We start from the raw sequence: 20,730 nt of genomic DNA, 5'->3' as shown, positions 1-20,730 counted from the left end.
GCCACTTCCTTTGACAAATTCGCAATAGTACGTTAATTTGCTGCAGTTGCAACTGTACCGGCAGCTGAATTTGATACAATAAATGTCGTCTTTTCGTGTCGTGTTTTGCGCCCGTTAGGTGAACAGCACCGATAGTGAGAAATTCAACTCACCCGTGAGAGTGAATACAGTTGGAACGATAGAGTGGCTAATGTGCATGCTTCATCGGATGCCGATGAATGATGCACGTTCATTACTTTATGGTATTTTGGTAGCCTGGGGTGATGCGTTTGTTGTTGTTTTACAGAAATCAAAACAGTAAAAATGTGTTCCTCAAAGTTGTTAAATAAAATTGTAACCTTTTAACTCGCAATTACGTTGCATCGCTGTGAAAAATATCTCTTATTGCTGTCGAAAACTGACAGTGTATTGGAGTAACTAATTTAAAGTATAGTTCGGTAGATTTCTTTTGGATAATTGGCTGTCTTACGTAGGTCACGAAATTATGTAAAGTATTAGGTTATTTTCTACCAAAAGATGATAGAAGCTAACAAGAGCGAAGTGCAGTTGAACGCTCTGTTGTGAAGGTATGTGTGATGCTTGGATTAAGAAGCAATAGTTGATAAGTTTTCGAAACTAGTTTCGGGAGTTTTGTGACGATAGGGTAACACTTTTCTTTCAACTGTAACGTGCCTATGACAGAACGGTGGTGTGCGATAGCGCCAAGGGCCTTGTCTACCTGTCATTGACGATATCTCGTCAGCCATTTTTTCCAGCTGGCCTTCGGGTGTTGTGGCGGATGACGGTGCGTTAAATACATCATCTCACACATCCTTCCTGGTGTCCTGGTGCTGGGGTTTTGTAGTCACTCTTTGGTCCACCATACATCCCGTACAACGGAACAGGAATCATCTGCCCTATCTCCTTCCCCTCCCTCCACTCACACAGGGCGCTGATCATCCTCTCTCTGACAGGTAAAAGGAGCTTCACGCTGACCGTGAACGTGGGTGAACGAAAACAAAGACGACCACTGCGCAATCGTCCTCCAAAAAAAAAAAAAAAAACAAGAGAAAAACGAAATAGCCATCGCGGTATATATTCCGTGCTCTGCTGTACCGCTACGTACAAGAAAAGGGGTTTCCAACACGAAACCGGATCCGGATTTGGTTGGTGTTGAGCTTGTCACCTTCCTTCCCTCGCACCTGAGTACCATTATTAACTTTGTTTGTTGTTCTTTGCGCAGGGAACGACCGCTGTCACGCATCTACCCGTGGTCGCTTGTCACACCGCGACGAACGACGTGCCAGTGTTTTGGTTCAAGCGACATCATAAAGGATGGTGCGTTTGGCTGTGTTAGGCTCGCCCTAAGTGTGTTTACGATTTGCTAGTGTTCGCGTATGAGTGTGTTTATGTTTTATTTCTGCACGAACAAGAATCCCTTCCCCTCGGAGGAGGTGGTGTGGGTGATGGTGTAACGTAAATCCGCTCCAATCCGCTTGCAATCAACAACAATTCCCATCATGCAAGCTTGTACATATGTATGTGTATCTTGTCGCACCTTCATGCATCGGAGGAGATAACCTTTTTACCGTCCCATCTGCCTAGAGCAGCAGCCGTGTGCCACTCACTCAGTTGCAGGTGCATCCGATGCGATCAACCAAGCAATCAATTTACAAATACTAATTGAAGTCAACATGCGAAACAATGGCAGGAACGGGGTTCCCCCCAGTAGTGAGGACTAACTGCGTGGTATTGTCTAGTAAACCCGTTCGATGGCCGGCGTTTTTTATAAGGTCGTTAATCCAAGAAGAAGATAAGATTCTACTTGTTGTTTCTATTTGACCCTATAACCTCTTGAATGCCCATTTCTGTCACCTTCACAGCAACCACTTACACTCAATAAGGTACTACTGCTATTATCCTTCCAGGTATCCAACTTCATCCAGCCAGTACGGAACGAATCGGGCGCCGGATCGCCGCGCTAAGCGTGCTTGTTCTTGCGTCCCGCTGTCGCGGCCTGTATGGGCAACGGGGACATCCGGGCTACCGAGCCTGCGATAAGCTGCGACAGCAATAACGTACTACGCGAAGAGGAAGCGGATAGCGGCCATAATCCGGTATTGGGAGAACGCGAGCGAAGGAAGAAGGATCGGGTCGTGTCGTTACAGGTACGTGTGTGCCCCTTTGGATTATGTAAGGAAGGATCTTCTTTTTTTTTTGGCTCGGCACATGACAGAACCAGAGATTCCACCCGGATCGTGCAGTAAAAGAAGCTCTCGAGAAGTCTGCTGTTGGGGAATTAATTATTAATTTAATTTTCTATCATTAATCAATTATTTGGCTATCAATTTGGAACACAACCCCGACCGCTCTGGATCGCTTATGGCTAGCTCCGATCCGGCAGATTCGGATCGACCTGCCCGCCCATCACTAGTCGATGCACGCCAATATCTTGAAGCTCTAGTAGAGCCAGAGAAGAAGATTGTGTCTAATGTACTTTATCATTAGCACTTAAGTGGCAAGAAACAAAGTTCTTTTACTCCTCTATTTGAAACGTAATTCAAAAAGCATCACTTAGCCGAGGTAGCAGCAGTTTTATAGCATAAAAACCGTTGCAATAAGCACGTAGCAATAACACGTGCCAATAATTGTAGTAGTGATGAGCAGCAGGTAGCTAAAAACAAAGGAAATTGCGCATTTGCTCGTTAATCTTGGCCATGGTGATGTTTGCGCGTTTGCTTCGACATCGCAAAATATCACAATCGAACGGTACCTCTGTACTTTCTACTATAAAAATGTGCGTTTTAACGCTTTTATTGTCATGGATCATGGATTTTTCACACGAATCATTTCAGTTTCTTTATGCCTGGTTTTGTCGTTAATATATGATTTCTTTTTTTGCTATTGTGCTTCAAAATTATGCTTTTAAGATGTCCCTCTCTGTTGAATCTCGTGCTATCGATTAGCTCATCTAAATTCTGAGATGGTTCTTAGAGCTCGGAATCTTGCTGTCTATTCTAGGACGAAATTTAACTCAACTTAACAAATTTTTATAGCTGAATCTCTGTCATCGATGCTCTCTACTAGTGCTTGGGTTGGAGGTAGTTTGTTTTACTAGGGCAAATGTCAACAACAATCCTAAATTGGACAACGTTATAGTATCTAAAACCTTAGAATATTTTTTTTGTAACAAAACTAACAGCATGTAAGCTACGAAAAAAACTCATTTGTACCGAATTGTTTTCCGTTCACTTTCACAGAACACAAGCACAAATCAAAGGCACCTTGCCTTGATTGCTCACTTTGCTAATATGATGTTAAAAAATGATTTTGTATTTTGCGCTCCTTGCATGCTACGTACACTGTCTTCCGCACCGTGTCAACACGACCGACGCGTGTGATCAACTGCCCCACTACTTATCAGCACCCACAATCAGCTGACGGTGCGAATTTGGGTCTGGTTGGACGGTGGTACCATGAAACGTTAGCACATCGCCGCACCATCATCCGGCTGCATGGTGCTGTCTCGCGGGTGGCGAATGTATTGCGCACCAACTTTTCCCGCCAACAGGACGCAACGCGGCGGACACGACCACTGGCAAGGATTTCACGACGACGGTATGTAACCCAAAGTCTGTCGCGAGAGGAACTTTTGCGAATTTAACCATTTTTTCTTCGTTTTCAGGTGGCTTCAAACGACACGGGATAGTGAGACAGCGCTGCTGAAAAGTTGCTGGCCAGTACCGCAAACCGAACGACTCTTTTTGTACACCTTTCCGATCGACGAGCATCGGTCGGAGCGATACGTTTGCCGTACGCATCTAGCCGATGGTGCGTTCGGGCGGGTGTATCGCGTACTGGAGGACGGTACACAGCAGTATGGTGATGGGAAGCGTGCCAATCAGCAGCATTGGTACGCTTTGAAGGTGTTGCAAAAGTCCACCGTAAGTGTGTGTTTGCTAACGAAAGCTTTGATGATGTTCTTGATTGCCCAGCTTTGTCGTTTTGTTGTAGATCGTTCGGTCTAATGCAGTTGGGCAGGTAAGGGACGAGGTGAAGATACAGACAATCTGTGGGCATCATCCGTTTATAGTGCCGTGTATCGATTATTGGCAAAATCGTACGAGCATATTTCTGTGTAAGTAAAGGGGGAGGGTCCTATAATCCGCCCCTGCTTCGGACCACCTTTGCTAATACATGCTTTCTTCTCTTATCTTTTTCGCAGTGTCCAAATTTTACAGCAACGGAGAATTATTTCACCGACTAAAGACTTTCACCGTACGGTTGGTGCAGCTATATGTGGCGGAGCTAGCCTTAGCCATTGGTATGGATAGAAATTGTTACGTACAATCATTGTGCCACCTTTTCTACACATTTTACTACGATTCTACGATTCTACGATACGAAAATCTAATCCCACCCTCGCTTTCTGTTCTGTGGTGAATGTTGCAGATTTTCTACACAACGCCGGCATCATCTATCGCGATTTAAAGCCGGAAAACATACTGCTCGATGATCGCTTCCACATCAAACTGATCGACTTTGGGCTTAGCAAGTGGCTAAGCATCGGCAGCCGGACGACCACGCTCTGCGGCACGATACAGTATATGGGTAACGAAGCATACGTACTACAACCAATAGCAATACTCGTAAGCCTAGTGTTAATTCTGTTCCCAAACAACGAAACAAACATTCAAAAAACAACGGTTTAAAAAAATGTTACTTCCGGGCTTTTCCATTTTCACCTCCCAGTGTTTGTGATGAACGAGTTGTGAGTGTGTCTGTGAGTGTGGCTGTGTGTATGTGCAACACTATGAGATGAAACTATTATTTTTTCACTTCTAAACGAACAACCCAAAGTATACAGTGCCGATACGGTAGCTGCAGCTAGGTTTCGCGCCCAGTTTTAAGAGGATGTTACATTTCTGTACGACTAGTGACAGTAGGTACGATTCCGTTCCGACTTCTGGCACGATTCCGACGCATCGCAGTTGAGCACTAGAGAAACGGATGCGATCGGGACGGTGCTGTGTGGTGTTGTGGTGGTGTACAGCATTTTTGTCCGTTGTCGCGTGCGAGTGAAAGTGTAGAAAGGGCAACACCATGAACGCCCGTTCGCAAACGTTCGATCTGCGCATGGAGGGCCGCCAGGTGGATGAGGCGGTCCTGAGCATCTTTCACACGATTCTGTTCCATCGCAGTCTCGGCAAGTTTATGTACACCGAGGAGGCGATGTATTCGGTCGGCACGATCGGCTACCGGGATGTGGACTGTGACTTTTTCGACTTTACGTACGTATGCTGCACCTCGCCCCGGCTGGAGGAAACGCTTCGGCGTGAAATCAGCAACTTTAGCCGGCAGCTGCGCAGCAACGACAGTGGCGGCACCGGTCAGATCAGTTTGGAGTTTTTCCAGCGGAAAAAAACGCGCTGGCCGTTCCAGACGGACTGCATACCGTGGGAGGTGTGGACGATACGGCTCGAGCTGATGACGCTCGCGAACGAGGACGATTGGTTGGTGTGCCGGGAGCGGGTCAGCGACATGCTGACGGACAAAATTTTCTGCATCACCGAAATTATGAACCGGCACGATTATGTGCCGAAGATACCGAACCAGACCGAGCTCGATATGGTGTTTGACACGACGTACCCGGACGTGCAGCCGTACCTGTTTCAGTTTAAGTTCAGTACGGCCGGTCCGAGCGGTACGTCCGTGAGCAACACGATGAAAAAGCTGATCAAGGAAACGTTGAACGTTTCGTTGTGACTAACACGCGACCGATACCGGGCACGACTGGCGGTAGTATGCAACCAGCTGGAACACTGGATTCTTTGCTCTGCTTCGTTTGCTTGCTTCTCGTTCAATTTGTTTGTCTCTTCGCTTGAGACGATTTGCAAGATTTGAGATTCTTCTCTATTTTTATTTGCATTAGTGTTTAGTGCTTGCTACCTAACTAACTGTTTTTACGTGTGTATAGTATGTGTAAATCAAGACGTCAAATTAGCCTTATTTATTTTTCTAAGCCTTCTGTGCAATACGCCAATTTAGTTTTAAATGTTCTTTTATTTGTCTATTTGAATTTTTTCTGTTTACCGTTTTAAAATTTGCCTTAACTCTATCCGGGTGTTTGGGGGTTGCTATACTAAATGGATCGATGAATGTTCTTTGAGTTATACATGTACAATATAAACCAAAAAAAGGAAGACAAAATTCCAATCAAAAAAGACGAAAAAAACATATTTGGAACGCGCAACAAGTTGATAAAAGAAGAGCAAATGGATGAATGTGTACAGAGCATACTACCGGGGGCGACACATATACGTACATATATACATACACTCAAACTCAAACAAGAGCACGTTACAAGGATAGACATGATAAAAAGAAAACAGGGTAGACAACTACTACATCGAACAGATTAGAAGAAATTAAAGAAAATTAGCTTTTTTTTGGTAAATCTAATTTAAAATACTGCAACACAGTGTGTCTGTTGGAGGTTAGCTTGTGCTTAAATGTGTAACAATTTTGCTGTTTTAAGATTGGTTTGATTTTGCTCAAAAATAACGTGTACGAAGAAAATGACGGACGACTCGGGTACTAAACCTCTGTATGTAGCTATGTAAACGTATCGGCTTGGCTGTAGGGGATTAGGGCGGCGTACTCCGCTTGTTCGTTGGGAGCGTGTGGAGGGGAGACCAAAGAACGCTGGTAGATATCTAAGTTCCGCTAGAGAGATAGATAAGGCCAGTCTCAAAAGTTCTTTGCTGTTGTAATTCCTGGGGCGGTGGTGTAGGTACCGATCTTTACATCGCAGGATCAGGATTTTAAATCCCATCCCCCGTAGTGAGGACTGACTATCCAAGTACGTCGTATCGGCAAGTCTAGTAAGCCAAGTTCGATGGCCGGCGTGACCTAGAAGATCGTTAAACCCAGAAGAACTTGTAATGTTCCTGCAGTGATGGAAACAATAACAAATTACAAATTACATTGGAGCATTCTTAGGTTGGTTTTTGTTATACAGCTGCTAGCGATAGAAAATTAATGATTCGATAACGTTGTCGAATGAGTTCACAAGATGCCAGAACGAACGGCTTATTAGACTTGATTATAGATAGCACGTAAATGGACAGTCACAGTGTGTAAAGTAGCTCCTTTTAAAGAGGAGAGGGCAACTGCTCCCTAACAAGTGAAAAGTGAGACCTCCTCCCGGGGATGTCCGCGCTGAGGACGAAGAGCTTGAAGAGCTACTTCGTGACGGCGTACAGCTTGAAGAGTGCAAAGAGCTATGAATTTGAGAAGAGTCTTACCTTTTTGAAATAGCAGAGCGCGCTCAGAGTCCTCAGTTTATTGAGGTGAAGCCTCCCGGTAGCACACGAGCTCACTCGTCCTCACCTTCCGATACACAGGCTTGTCGGTATCTTCCTGGAAACACGTGTATATTAATGTTCTTGTGTCAAGTAAATACGTGGGCTGCTAACATTAGTTTCTGATCTGGGCCACAAAAATTGTTGCCAGGTGCAAACTGATATTTTAATTCGAAAGTTTAACATTTTGGAGCATAATCACTGCTTGGAACTCAAATCTTTGTCTGGTGATGAAGCACCATCCTATAGCACAGTTAAAAACTGATATACTGAATTTAATCGTGGCCGACGCTCGCTCAATGACGACTTTCGAGAAGGTCGCCCAAAACCTTCTCGTTGTGCCTGAGAACATTGATGCCGTTAAAGATCTAATTGCACAAGATCGTCGCGTGACATACTGCGTGATAGAGGCATCTTTGGGGGCATTTCTTCCACCAGCATAAGGACCATCCGCCCTGTAGCCCTGACTTGGCACTCAATGACCTCTATACATTCGTGAACATCAAGAAAAAATTGCAAAAAATTGTCAACGATTTTTGTTCCCAGAAGATGCTGCTGACGCGTCCAAAAACCATGTTTTGGAGGTACCTCAATCAGAGTGGAAAAAGAGCTTCGACAATTGGTTTGAGCGCATGTAAAAGTGTATGAATCATGCTGGAGAACACTTTGAAAACATTTTTGAATGATAAATAATTGCATTATTTCTTTATTAGGCCAGAAATATAAATAGCAGCCTACGTACGAAAAAAAAAACGTTGTACGTTTAAAGACACCAACAGAGAAAACTTCACAAAACGATTCATAAATTTGAAAAATAGTTATGTAGAAAAAACACAAAAACCAAGAAAAGAGCGTCAAGGTTGACAATTGACGTCTCTTACTGTACCCAAACGTGCATCACAAATCAAAATAGTTCATAAGAATGCAAACACACTCATTCAACTAAGATCGTCGCGTGAATTAGGGGGCAATAATGGAGGAGCATGCAGATTCAGAAATTGTAGTGCGCCTCCGTATCTGCCTCACTCATAATACTGGCTTGTGATCTACTAACGAGCGTTGAAGTAGCACCGAGAGCAACAAATGATCTCCAGACATGCTGTTCAGAAACAACAACAACAACAAAACCTCCCTCATCAATTCCTGCTTTTGTGCAAAACCATTTGCGAACATAAACACCCCCGGTAGCATTGCTACAGGTCACAAAATGGCCGGACATTAGTAAGCATGATGCGCCGGTTTGAACGTATTTGACGAACCTTTGCCTGCTGTCACTAGTATCCCTTGTCTCTTTACTTGTCGGAGTAGCAACTTTGTGCTTCTTTCTGTGATTTGTTTCGTGTTGAAATGGCGATGAAATAGGTTATGTTTGCTGCCAAAACAAACAAAAAAGCAAAACAAATAAGAAGTAAATATAAAATTATACGGGTTACTCAAACGGAAAAATTTAAACTAAAAATGTGTAGGTGTGTGGGTGTGTGTGTGTAGCTGTAAGAGTAAGTGAATGTATGTGAGTGAGCATGTGTGTGTGTGTGGATAAAGTTGAACATTATATCCTAAAGACATCTCAATAGTTTTAAAACGTGCAACAAAATGAACCAATAAGATGGATACCTATAAATGCTTCTATACGTAAATATCGTTGCTCATGCCAATTGAAGAAACTTAATAGAGTTATAAAATATTCTTTGCTTTAATTTTTGTTGTTATTGTTATTCAAACATATTTTGTTTTAGGTAGATATATAAATAATTTTTTTATATCCATTAATTAAATCCCTCAAACCCGCACGGGATCGCTACAACAGGAGGCAATTAGGTTCTCTAGACCTGCTCTACAACACGCTCTACGCATACCACAACAGATAGGCTGTTTTTTTTTTTCATTTACGAAGGATTGTGTTGCTTTCTTCTACACTCTTAAGTGTAGCATGATCGTATGACGTATTTTACGAGTCACTATTTTAGTAATTTTTTTTGCGTGACATAGATCGTATTAGATTTTTTTTTTTTTTTTCAAATTACACTTACTAGTTTTCTATTTGCCAATTTTAATTACTAGTTGCTAGTTAATTATTATTAGTACACTTATGGTTGGTAAAAGCGAACAAGATATGCAATACACTATATCAAACATTACAATACAAAACAGAGACAACAACATAAAACCAAAAACATAAGACAAACTAACAAAACTGAATGACTAAAGTAAGAAAAGAGGCGGAAAGAAGTAATAAAAATAAGCAAAACATCAGACAAAACAACTTAATATTGTTTAAATATAATAAAACCACCCGGAAAAATATACAGATTAAGGATGGAACACAGAAAAGTATGTAAAAAAAAAAGTGACATTAATTTCTTGTACCAGGCAGGAGGTTGCTGTGCGTGTTCTGTCGTTTAAGATGGTAAGGTAATAGGGACGCCCCTAGAGATGCAAGGCAACATACGATAGGCATTCAATTTACCTGTACATATACGTACATCGTTTGTAGAGTAACATACAACAAACACGTTAGTGTGCATACGCTGCATGCTAAGTAAAGTTCGATAAGAGTCTTCTGCAAGCCAATTGTGCTACAGACATGACAAGCAGTGGATCATCATCGTTCGCAAATAGGGGCAAATCATAAATATCTGCATTCTGTATTTTGTTCCTGTACTTTCATCTGGGTTTTTGTTTATTTGTGCAATTTAAACACACACGCACGCACTTTTATCCTTTACGATAGGTCCGCTTTTTAGACTATAGGCGATGTTTTCGCTTCAGGTATGCCTGTGATTAAGTGTGTACATATAGCAATGGCTAGGGAACACCGAAGTATCTGTGCGTGTATAGTGCTTTTTAAAACTTCGTCTACAAAATCGAGAGTGAGCGTGTGTGTGTGTATGTATAGAATTTCATAAAGGACAAAAAAAAAAAGACAGCGAAAGAAGAGGACACACGATTTTAAAAATTGTCACACGAACAACGTGAGTCACGGATGATGCGAGTTGTGAGAGCCCAGGAGCGTCTGTAAGGATACGGACATAAGGAAGCGATTCTGACCGACGTTTATGGGCACCAAAATGGGACTTGGGGCAACTACTTAAAGGCTATCTTTAAGGCTTTCGAAATTTGAAGATGTTCTACTTTAACCTGTTTAAGATAACGCGCCGTACGCGAGACAGATCGTAATATTCTGCGTGAATAGTTATTTTACCCCTGTAGAGTAGTACTTAAGCACAGTGTTAATTTGGATGTTTGATTGGCCCATGAAAGGATGTAGACAACTTAACGCACGCGCGCTCTAATGGACGCGGGTCATGCAGATACCTTCTTCTTTTTTAGTATTACGCACATATACGGTACGAGCGATGAACGATGTATTAGTAATAGTGCGACGACAGACCAACCTAACTGCTATCTCCGCATAATTCGTGATGTGCTCGTGATCTTCACTGCAAGGGATCCAAGCATCCAGGGCAGGAGACGAGATTCACGACACACACACACACACAGTTGCGGAGCGTGATGCCAAACAATCACCCTTACCACTAAGCAATCTATCACGCGATCGTTCACCTCACATCACCGATTGTCAGTGTGCAGTGCGTAAATTAGAGGCCGAAGGTACCGATAAGCTGTTTTGCAAACGGTCAATTTAAATACTAAAGAACCACAACAATGTAAAATTGCGAAACAATGAAGCCAACAGTGACCATACCAGGCCAACCAGGTGTGTCACCAACATTCTGAAGCGTGAGTCGCGTGCAAGGGTGCGGTGATAAATGTCCAGCAAATGATTGTTTTACGTGTTACGGAAAAAGAGAACAAGGTTGTCGTGTAGGCGATTAAGTTAGTAATAGAACATCGCAAAATATCGGTAAGAAAAACACAATTGACAGCAAACAAACTGAAGTTGAAGAAATTGCGATGAAACACAAAAGAAAGAAGAAAAGAGAAGCCAATGCCGCATTCGGTGAAGTGGAAGAAAGACACTCATAACAAAAAGAGTTGTACAAATAGAAGAAGAAGAAGAAGAAGAAGAAGAAGAAAAAAAACACAATGGAATGCAAGAAGAAAGTATAAAGAAATGGTTCTTGAAAACAAAACATTACACAAAACCAAAAATTTGGAGAATTTTGTTTGGATATTCTTGACCCTCCTGATAACCTAGGTTGAGAAAATGTAGCCCTTCTACACTAGCGTCAAACCACCCCACCCAGCAGCTGTTGTAGTTGATACAGTTGCAATTAACCCCACTTGTACTTGGGTACCTTGTCTGGAACATGGAAGTTGTGTTGAAACTGTTCGATTTTTTACTATTGCCGGCTTGTTGCAACTGCTGACGACAGACGACTTCTTTGCTTCCAGGTAAGTACCTGTAACTGTCACCATATCTAATACTTTTTTCTTTATGTTTCCCTTCCCGTTTCCAATCTCTCTCTCTTTTTTAACACGTCGTCGCAAACCGCGTGAGCAGCGCCAGAAATTCTGCATGGACTCCCGTACGGACATGCCGTCGATTGGTGGGCACTTGGGGTGTTGGCGTGCCGGATGTACACCGGGCGGGTAAGTAAGCGATGCGTGTTGCTTTCGAGACACTTGTTAGTTAAGTCAAACCGCTATTGGACATACACTGGGTCGAAGAATTGTCCGTACAGCAAAGACAAGGGTACAAAATAATCGTGAGCACCACTTTCAGCTGGGTTTTATTCTGGATCGAGTGTTCTCGAATTTTTCGCTCAAGATGATCCCACAGGTTCTCAATAGAATTGAGGTCTGTAGATTGGGGAGGATGCGGAAGCATAGGTTTGACGTTGTGGAATAACCAATCCTTGACGAGCTTGGAAGTATGCTTCGGATCATTATCTTGGACAAGCTGAAAGCTGCATGGGTCCTCATGGCCCCAACTTCACAGCATTTGCTATCAAATTATTCTCCAGAATGTCCAAATACTTGAATCGTTCCATTGTAGCTTCAATGAACGTCAAGTTTCTGGACAAACTATTAAATTTGCTTTCGTCCGTCAATATGACGTTCGGCCAAAAACTTCTCCTTTTTTGACTACTTAGTTTTGGGCATACTCCAACCGCTTTTTCATGTTTTTGTGTAGATATAAACGGCTTCTTCCGTGCAATGCATCCTTCGATATCCTTCTGAAGGGATATTTGCGTATCACGTCAGGCTGCGCTATTCGCGTCTGCAAGTTTGCGGGCACTAACCGTAAGACTTTGTTTAATTTCCCGTAGACTAATGCGTTTATGACGTTCGGCGTGCTTCGGTTTGCGGCCTCTTCCGGGAGTGGTCTGCAGGGATTTTGTTTTCTAGAAGGTCTCAATCACAAAGTGAACCCGATGATCGCGGACGATTAATTACGCCGGCAATTTCCGGCAAGCTTTTGCCTTCATTCCTGAGATTTACGATCAGTTTTCGGATTTCATCCAGGATTTTTGTGTGCGAAACGGCCATTTCTCTGAAGAATAGCATTTGAAATACAGAAATTGATTTTTTTTGTGGTAGAAAATAGTATCGCTGCGTTTTGTTTTTTCCTTGGAAGCATTTAGCAAAGCCTCCTAGTGTGACTTATGACACATTTGATGTAACCCTACTAACAAAAAATTATTTACCCAACAAACATTTGCAAAGATACTCTCTGTACGGACAATTTTTTGACACCGTGTGTGGTCGGCGGCGAACCTTCCGGACGAAGCGGATTGAGCGGTCGCGTGTCCCCCCCCCCCCCCCCCTTCCCCCCTTTCCTCACTTCCGCTTAGGACCTCAGAAGGACTAAATCCTCCTCTGCATATGGTCTAAGTTATTGCATATGGCCCGGCCCCTGAACATCCGTGATCAGGTCTTAGGTGGATTACTTCTGGCTGAAATCCAAGAGTATGGATTCTACAACCAGATTCCAGAACCACACACACACGGACCAAGAAGAAGAAGACACTCTACTTGCCCATTTTTCGTGGTTTGTCAAACGAGTCAACAGATTTTATTAGGGAAAGTTTTGTTTTTTGTTGTTTTGTTTTTTTTTTCGGATCCACTCCTTCCGGTGCGCTACCGGCCAAAGACTCTTTCACGCTATTCGTTACACTAGTAGGTACGGTAATTGTAGTAAATGCTAGTCGTTATGTTACAATCTACAGTTTCACCAGCACGTGCTTGTGCACGATTTTGCACATCTCGCTCGCGACCGTGCCATGTTCTTTATCTGTTCAAATGTATCGCTTCTTTCGTGTGGACACTGATTTCCGGTTTAGCTTGAAGTTGTTAAAAAAATACGATGGTTGTTTTGAGCGTAATTTAGTTTGATTTTGTGGGTGTGTGTGTGTGTGTGTGTGTGTTTTTGTGCCATCTCTCTAAAGTGCTTCTAATGGATGTGCCGGCGTTTCCTACCTAGTGAAACATTATCCAACTTTATGAGCTCTCCGTAGACCCTGAAGAAGAGTCGTTGGACGCATCAACCTCCGTCGAAGCAGCGGTAGTAGTAGTAGTGGTGGTGGTGGTGGGGCTGCTGGTTGTAGTAGTGGTAGTAGTAGTAGTAACATCAGCCACTACCGGAGCGACGGATGTGGTTGCTGCTGGTTCTGTAGATGAAACACTCGCAGCAGTTGATGTTGCTGTGGCGGTGGTCGATTCGCTCACTTCGGCAGCCTGTGCCGTAGTACTTGCGGCCGTTACGGTAGCTTCACTAGCCGACGTCTGTACCGTGGCATCGCTTGCGTCACCCGAAGGAGTCTGAGTGGTGTCGGCAGCCGGTGCCGTTGTCGTCTGGTCAGTAGCTGGTTCGGTGTTAGCATCGGCAGACTCTACCGGTGCGCTGGTGGAAGCTTCCTGAGCAACTGTTGTGGCGGTGTTACTGGCAGGTTCCTCACTCGTAGCAGCTTGCACGCTGACAGACTCGGTAGCCGACTGGCTAGCGGTGGAAGACTCCGCCACTGCTTGCCCGGCAGTGGAAGATTCTGGGACCGTCTGACTGGTGGTGGATGGTTCAGAGCTTGGCACTGCTGGCACAGTGGTTTGCACCACATCGTCCATCGCTGCAGCAGTTGAGCTAGTCTCGACAGACGCAGGCGGAGCGGACGAGGATTGCACGGTGGTAGTCGTCGCGCTCAGCGTTGTTACCTCTGGTTCGTTTTGAGCCGCGGAAACACTTTCCATTTTATCGGCGGCGTTCATCTCTGCCGGCATGTCTGGCATCTCTTGCGGGGCAGGTTTGGCCCAACAGAAGGTGACGCTCAGCGTCAACAGCAAGATGGCTAACATTTTCATCGTGATGGGGAAGCTTTAAAGAGATTGATGATTTGCAAATTAATTATGGGTTATGCTAGCCGGCAAATAGAGTTCCCAGGAGGTATTGCACATTGCACAAGGGTCTAAGAAATCCTTCGAAACGAAGAAGGCTATGAAATTTGCATTACTGCATAAGAGTCTGGTGTCTCTTTACAGTCCTAATCACTTTGGAATGGTTCCAGGCATCTGGTCTAACATTAAGAACCAATTAAAGACACTGAATTTGGATCACTGCTGAGTTGGATATTCACTAAGGGCTTCACAACTGTTGTTAAAACGCACTCACAGTTACACAAGCAAAAAACACGAAGCCAACTGCGTTGGGGTAGGTTGATAGAATTGGTTGTCAGACTTCATGTGGACTCTTGTTGCTGGACGATACACAGTTTCGGATTCACGTGAGGTGCACTTCATGTATACGCCGAAACGTTCAGCCCTCTACGTGCAGAACAAACGTACCCAGCTTCCAACTCCCAAACCACCATTACGTGTATGCCAGTGGAGGCATACATGCAACAGCAACAACAAAAAGGCCCAACAAAAATCCTACGGTACCATACTTACATGCTTTCGGGATGCAGGTTTTTCAAAGTTGGGCGTGAAAAAAAAAACTTGTTGTCTCGATAGCGTGCGAAGTACCCGTACTCGTCGTATTCCAGGCGCCCGGTTTTTCTTTTTCTGCAGCGTTTAATGCTTCGAACTTCGTCACGTTCTCTCTCTGTGCACGACCGCGCACCGCACCGTTACGATTCAGCTTCCGAATAAGCAATGAGCAGGAGCTGGCTCGCGGGTCCGGTTTTATACCTTCACGCCTGCCGGTGCCTACTTTGCACCGCGGCGCGAACGAACGAGGCAAGCGAGCGAGCAGTGCACTACGAGAAAACTAAGTCCCCCACCGGGCCCCGGGCCGCCGGCTGCGATGCGTCTGTGAAGATCTGCCCTCCAGCTGGGTTGGCTCTGTGTGGCTGTGTTTTGTTTGTGTGTGTGGGCTTGTTTTGTTGTTGGATTCGGTTGGTTTCTTGGGCTTTTGCTGCGGGAGGAAATTTTTGTTCTTCTACGTCACGGAAAGTAGGCATTGATGTGGGTTCCTTTACCTATCGGTGCACGGTCACATCACGGGAACCAGGAAGAGGGTGCGTTGTGTGTGTGTGTGTGTGACCAAATTATCTCGTCAGATCTCCAGACTCGCTATCCCGGAGAGGATGTTGCGGGGTTGATTGTTATAAACTTTACACAAAACTTCATCCAGTTGAACGCATTTTAACGATCGCCAAGAGTCTATAGTTTAGCGAATCTTTCCTTGTGCATCTTATGAAGCTTCAACTGTTGGACTAGGGTCACTTCAGATTCTGCCGAGTTTCAATTTTGAAGTTTTATCGGGTATCTCGTCACAAATCATTCTTATCGCAAACCTCACCAACCTCGGATCGATACTACAATACAACGATATTCGTCCTTCAACCACACACACACACACACACAACCAGATATTTGCCTGACGGTTGTGGAATTCGTCCGTGTGTCCTTCGAGAATTATTTATCCTTCGGTTTACCATTTCTTCGCCAGCTCCAATATTCGTAACGGACGATATTGAAGATGGGCATGGATGGTTAGGTTTTTTTTGTAATCGTAGTAATGCTTAACAACAGCAAAAAAAAAAAAAACCCCTAACTGAATATTTCAGTACGGGGTACAGAGAGTGCCGTACTTTGAGGTTGCTTTAAGCAGTGCAGTTAGGGTAAGATGTGTTGGAGATGTGTAGAATTCTCAATTGTACTAAAATAGTAAAGCAAGCAAGCCTGTAAAAAATCGATAACTACCTTAAGGGATTATTGAAATGGGTACAAGAGATCGAGGCGCAATGTTAGTTCGTTTATAATTGAATGCCTATTCTTCGTTGGGAATATACTCTGCAGTTCGCTGTTCTAAGTTCGCACTAGGAACTTAGACATCTGTTCGAAGCTCGACGATTGTAGATGCTGCTCTGTCTGAGTAGTTGACAACAAAAGCACCGAACTAGCCATCCGGAGCCTACGAATCTGCGCAGTTTGCTTCCGGAGTGGTACAGTTCACACGCCACCGCCTCCAGGCATAAAACCGGGGGCAAACAACGTGCGGTTTTTTTTTTTTTGTAAGATCACAAAACTCCGACCCTCTTCAAAGGATGGTACCGCCCCCTCGGGTTCGTAGTCACCATTAATGACCATGAGCCAGCGTGTGACCACTCCTTGTTGCGCAGGTGATGCGAAACGAAGGGAAAAAAGAGACCTCAGAAATGTCTAAGGTGCTGCTGCTGGACGCGAGAACGTTTTTGAACGGGCATACCTTCCTGGGCCTGCGCCCAGGGCACGCGCGGTTTTCGTTTCGGGCAAAAACAACCAACCTCATGCTCTGCAGCTCGTGATCACGGAACGGACTTTACTTTTTTTTTATTTTTGTTTATCGATCGGTCGATCGATACCACTAACATACGCTACAGCATACCGTACATACAAGACAACAGCATCCAAAAAGGTGGCAGCAGTAGGAGAAGCCCGGTACACCCTGGAGAGAAGCTCCGGTTTCTTTCCATGTTTCGTTTATTTTATTTTATTTTGTTGGTAGTTGTTGGTGTGCGATTCGCTCCCTCTGGTTTTGTCTTCAAATCATCTCGCGTTCGTGTTTCGTGTGTGCTGATTTGTTTTCTACTCACCGGCAGCACTATTCACCAACGTCGCTGCACCGCCGCCGCCACCGTGTTTAGGCGCCGTCTTCTTAGCGCACGGTTGTCGATCAAGGCCGGATCGACGGAAAGGGACGTAGCGTCACGATGCGCTCTGTGGCAATGTACCGAACCGTGGCTGTGCGTTCCGATTGCGCATTTGAATGAATGGGTTCTGCCACTGTTGTGTGGTTGTGTATGTATGAATGCCGCGCTAGTGGCTCCCGCGTGCTGCTACCTCGCGCCATGCATTCGGGGCGTTCGAGGCCACACCAAAAGGGTAGTAACATTCGGGGGCTGTGTGTGGCTTTATATCTACTCCATCCATATATAAAAATATCGATCGGATAGACCAAAACATCACCTACTCCGTTCATCCACCGAGTGTGTGGTTGTGTGTTTTTTTTTTTTTTGCGGTGGTGAGATATAAATTCCGGCAAAAATATGCTGGTAAGATTCCATCTCGTACCTCGGGGTTCGTGCTCTATGTGAAGGTGAAAGAGCAAAAAACTTCAGCTACTACGAGAAGACAAATAAAGGCGCTTTATTGAGAAATCATGCCTGGGCACGCCTATGCCCTAGCACTGCGGTACGCCCCAGATCACCAGTGGCAAATGATTATGGGCCTCCGGAGGAGTAGTCGGGTCTGTGTGCATGTACGACAACGTCCAAGAGCCTCTGGGGGGATAATGGGAAAATAATTATGGTTCGCGCGGCAATCCTAGGACTTTGGAAGAGACCTCCACACACAGGATTACTCAAGCGAGAAGAGGCGGCTCTAACGCGACCGCACACTGCAGCCCGCCGCAGTGTGTGACCTTTCGGGTCACATCGAGCATCCCGACCGCACCATCCCTTCCCGCACTTTGGCGATGAAACGATGCCGGCCACAATTGAACGTCACCGGACCCCGGCTACCAGCAGCAGCTGCCGCTCGGCTAATGACGATTGATGGGTCGAACGCCTCGGCCACCCGGCAGCCCCCATGGCTAGATTAGGGTACCATGTCTCCCTATCCCGTTAACAAACTGTTAATCGATGGCGATTAACATCGGAAGTAGCGGGCCAGAGGTTGATCAGCAGCAGTGTTATCCTCCGGGCTCCGGGACTGCAGTGCTGTGGTAACGTACCGCTCGTACCCGTACGAAAATCGTTGGCGGTTGGAAGTTGAATTGTACTCCCCCCCCCCTCCCCTTCTCTTGCTTCCCTACGCTGCATTCCAAGAGCGGGAAACCGGGTGTGATGCATTTGTCGGCAGCAACGGCTCGACCGATATCTTCCTAAAGGGTCTGGATGGTCGGGATTCGGGATATGCAGCTGCTTCACACGTTCGGGTCTTTGGAGGGGATTGAGTTTAATAGTAATAAAAATTTCCGGTCGTTATTGAATTATTTAGCGTCGTTAGTGTCGGCGGCGGCGGGCAAAAAAAACCCCCCCCCGTACGTGAGATGACTTGCCGGGGAACGCTGCACACACCGCTAGCAGGGAGGGGAAGAGGGTTGCGTACTTGCGAGGATGCTACCGCTACTACAAAGCACCACCCGAATGACCAATCGCTTGGACCTTGGTCAATGACCACCGGGTCTGCGCTGTTGGTGGCGCAAGAATGCTCTCACAAGCCCTCAAAAAAGTCCTCAAAACTTTGACCACAACGTAGTGCGCGGCACTAGCGCTATGGCAGAAGATGTTGCGTTGTCGGTTTGCTGACGAGCCGCCACTTGCAGTGCAGCTGGATCCGCGCGGAAAACACGTCTCGCGGTAGCGTGCGCGAGCAGCTGTTGTTTGGAAGCGCGGGACGACCTTCGCATGACGGCATGACGCATACACGCAGCGCGTCGATGCCCACAGCTTCCGGAAATACGTGAGGAAAACTGGGTAATTACCCACCAATGGTAATAGATTAGTACTGATGGACACCCGACACCGGGGCAAGGTGAAGATGAGGGAGCAAGAAAATGGCTCATCATGTCCTTGACTGGTTGCGGTGCTTGTCAAGATCTCTCAATTTCTCTCGAAGTTGTTGAAGCGAAACAATCGGATCGATGTGCTTTGTTGCCTCTACCTCTAGTTTCGTGTTTGTGTTGAGGCTTCTTTTTGAGACACCTGACGGATCCTTTGATTGATAATGGCGAGACACAAGATAGAGTCAGCTTTTACCAGGTCCTCCGTCTGGTAGCCTGCAAGTGGTAGCTTCCGTCACCGGGAGGTGCTCAGAAGTTCAACATAAACCCCCCGTCCCATGTGTTGATGATTGTGGAATTGCGTAAATTGTCGTAAATTGGCATGCGACACCAGCAAATCAGCCTTCTAGTCCGTAACACCCTGCCTATTCTTTCACCTTCTTCCGTAACTGTTTCGGTGCCTTTTTTCCTTCTTTGTTTCTTCCTTTCTTCCTCCACATATAGTACCCAAATATGGATCCGACCGAGTACCTAGCGGTAGCGACATCACCGCCAACGGCTCAACCTTCCTCCGCCTACACGAGTACCACCATCAACAATCCGACCAAAGGGGAGCGACTGTTGCCAGAATCGGTCGATCGGTTAGTGCCAGAAGGACGCGATTTGCTGCAGCGATTGCTTCAACCAGACCCAAAGGATAGGTTACGGTCGCTGCTGCAGCTGCAACGTATCGCCCTCTATCAACACTACCGGTGGGAAGATGTACGCAGTATGAAGGTATGGAGCGATAGCCGTTGGAATGTGCTGGAGAGTAGGAATAAAGATGTTTGTTTTTATTTCTAGATTTCACCGCGCGATCTGTTTGATGATCAGTGCCTGACGGAAGTGGAAGACGTATCGTTTCCGGAGTTCTAGTGAAAATCGTGAAGCTCGTGGATTGCTCGTGGTGATGCCCGGCCCGAATTTCGAATCTCAAGTCACACATTCGAGCATTGGGAGGCTCTAAGAAATTTTAAACGTCCAATAGAACATTGCAGTATTTGAGTATATGTGGTAATATTCGTATTCTTGTTTCTGACTGTGGCCTATATCCTAGAAGAACTTGCTATAGATAATGTAGGTCACCAGAGGCGAATGACACATTCGGTGGATTCATGTTTTTTTGGTTTTTGTGGGGAAGTTTGTGCCCACTTATTGAAATCAATTTCTGTGCCGCAACCATTAGCGCTACAATCACAACCCCGCCGCACGGTTTATAATTGTCCCGCGCACCGTGTTTATTGGTGTGAACCATGATGTTGAAGGTGATGGCGGTTGATGATCGTGATGTGATTAGCGATCGTAATAATGTCGATTGCCGAAGAGAGTGCGAGGAGACGTTCAATGGAGATGAGATGAGATGACCAAGCGCGTGCGATCGCGTGCCACCAACCATCTAGCTGGGTTTTGGGAGAAGGACGCACGGCTGCACAGCCACAGCCACTCAGCGCGCGCTCGAAGATG

The 20,730-nt window shown here is 45.4% G+C and overlaps 4 protein-coding genes across 6 annotated transcripts in view; 2 read left to right on the top strand and 2 right to left on the bottom strand.

Annotated features, from left to right (window-relative positions):
- Positions 1–20,730, bottom strand: part of LOC126568426 (potassium voltage-gated channel protein Shaker) — a 416,918-nt gene that overhangs the window by 336,730 nt on the left and 59,458 nt on the right. The window lies entirely within an intron of this gene.
- On the top strand, positions 1,965–20,154 carry LOC126562332 (serine/threonine-protein kinase S6KL). Its single transcript, XM_050218802.1, has 9 exons — positions 1,965–2,147; positions 3,404–3,597; positions 3,665–3,923; positions 3,994–4,117; positions 4,205–4,303; positions 4,432–4,590; positions 11,809–11,897; positions 19,732–20,004; positions 20,071–20,154. Exons 1-9 carry the CDS (start codon positions 2,001–2,003, stop codon positions 20,140–20,142), a joined length of 1,416 nt encoding a protein of 471 aa, XP_050074759.1. The 5' UTR covers positions 1,965–2,000; the 3' UTR covers positions 20,143–20,154.
- LOC126560459 (autophagy-related protein 101) lies at positions 5,083–5,785 on the top strand. Its single transcript, XM_050216421.1, has one exon. It carries the CDS (start codon positions 5,083–5,085, stop codon positions 5,743–5,745), a length of 663 nt encoding a protein of 220 aa, XP_050072378.1. The 3' UTR covers positions 5,746–5,785.
- LOC126559591 (uncharacterized) lies at positions 13,749–14,603 on the bottom strand. Its single transcript, XM_050215765.1, has one exon. It carries the CDS (start codon positions 14,601–14,603, stop codon positions 13,749–13,751), a length of 855 nt encoding a protein of 284 aa, XP_050071722.1.

The sequence above is a fragment of the Anopheles maculipalpis genome, chromosome X, assembly GCF_943734695.1.
Source record: "Anopheles maculipalpis chromosome X, idAnoMacuDA_375_x, whole genome shotgun sequence".
NCBI lineage: Eukaryota > Metazoa > Arthropoda > Insecta > Diptera > Culicidae > Anopheles > Anopheles maculipalpis.
The sequence above is the reverse complement of the archived record's forward strand: the minus strand, read 5'-3'. Positions and strand labels throughout refer to the sequence as shown.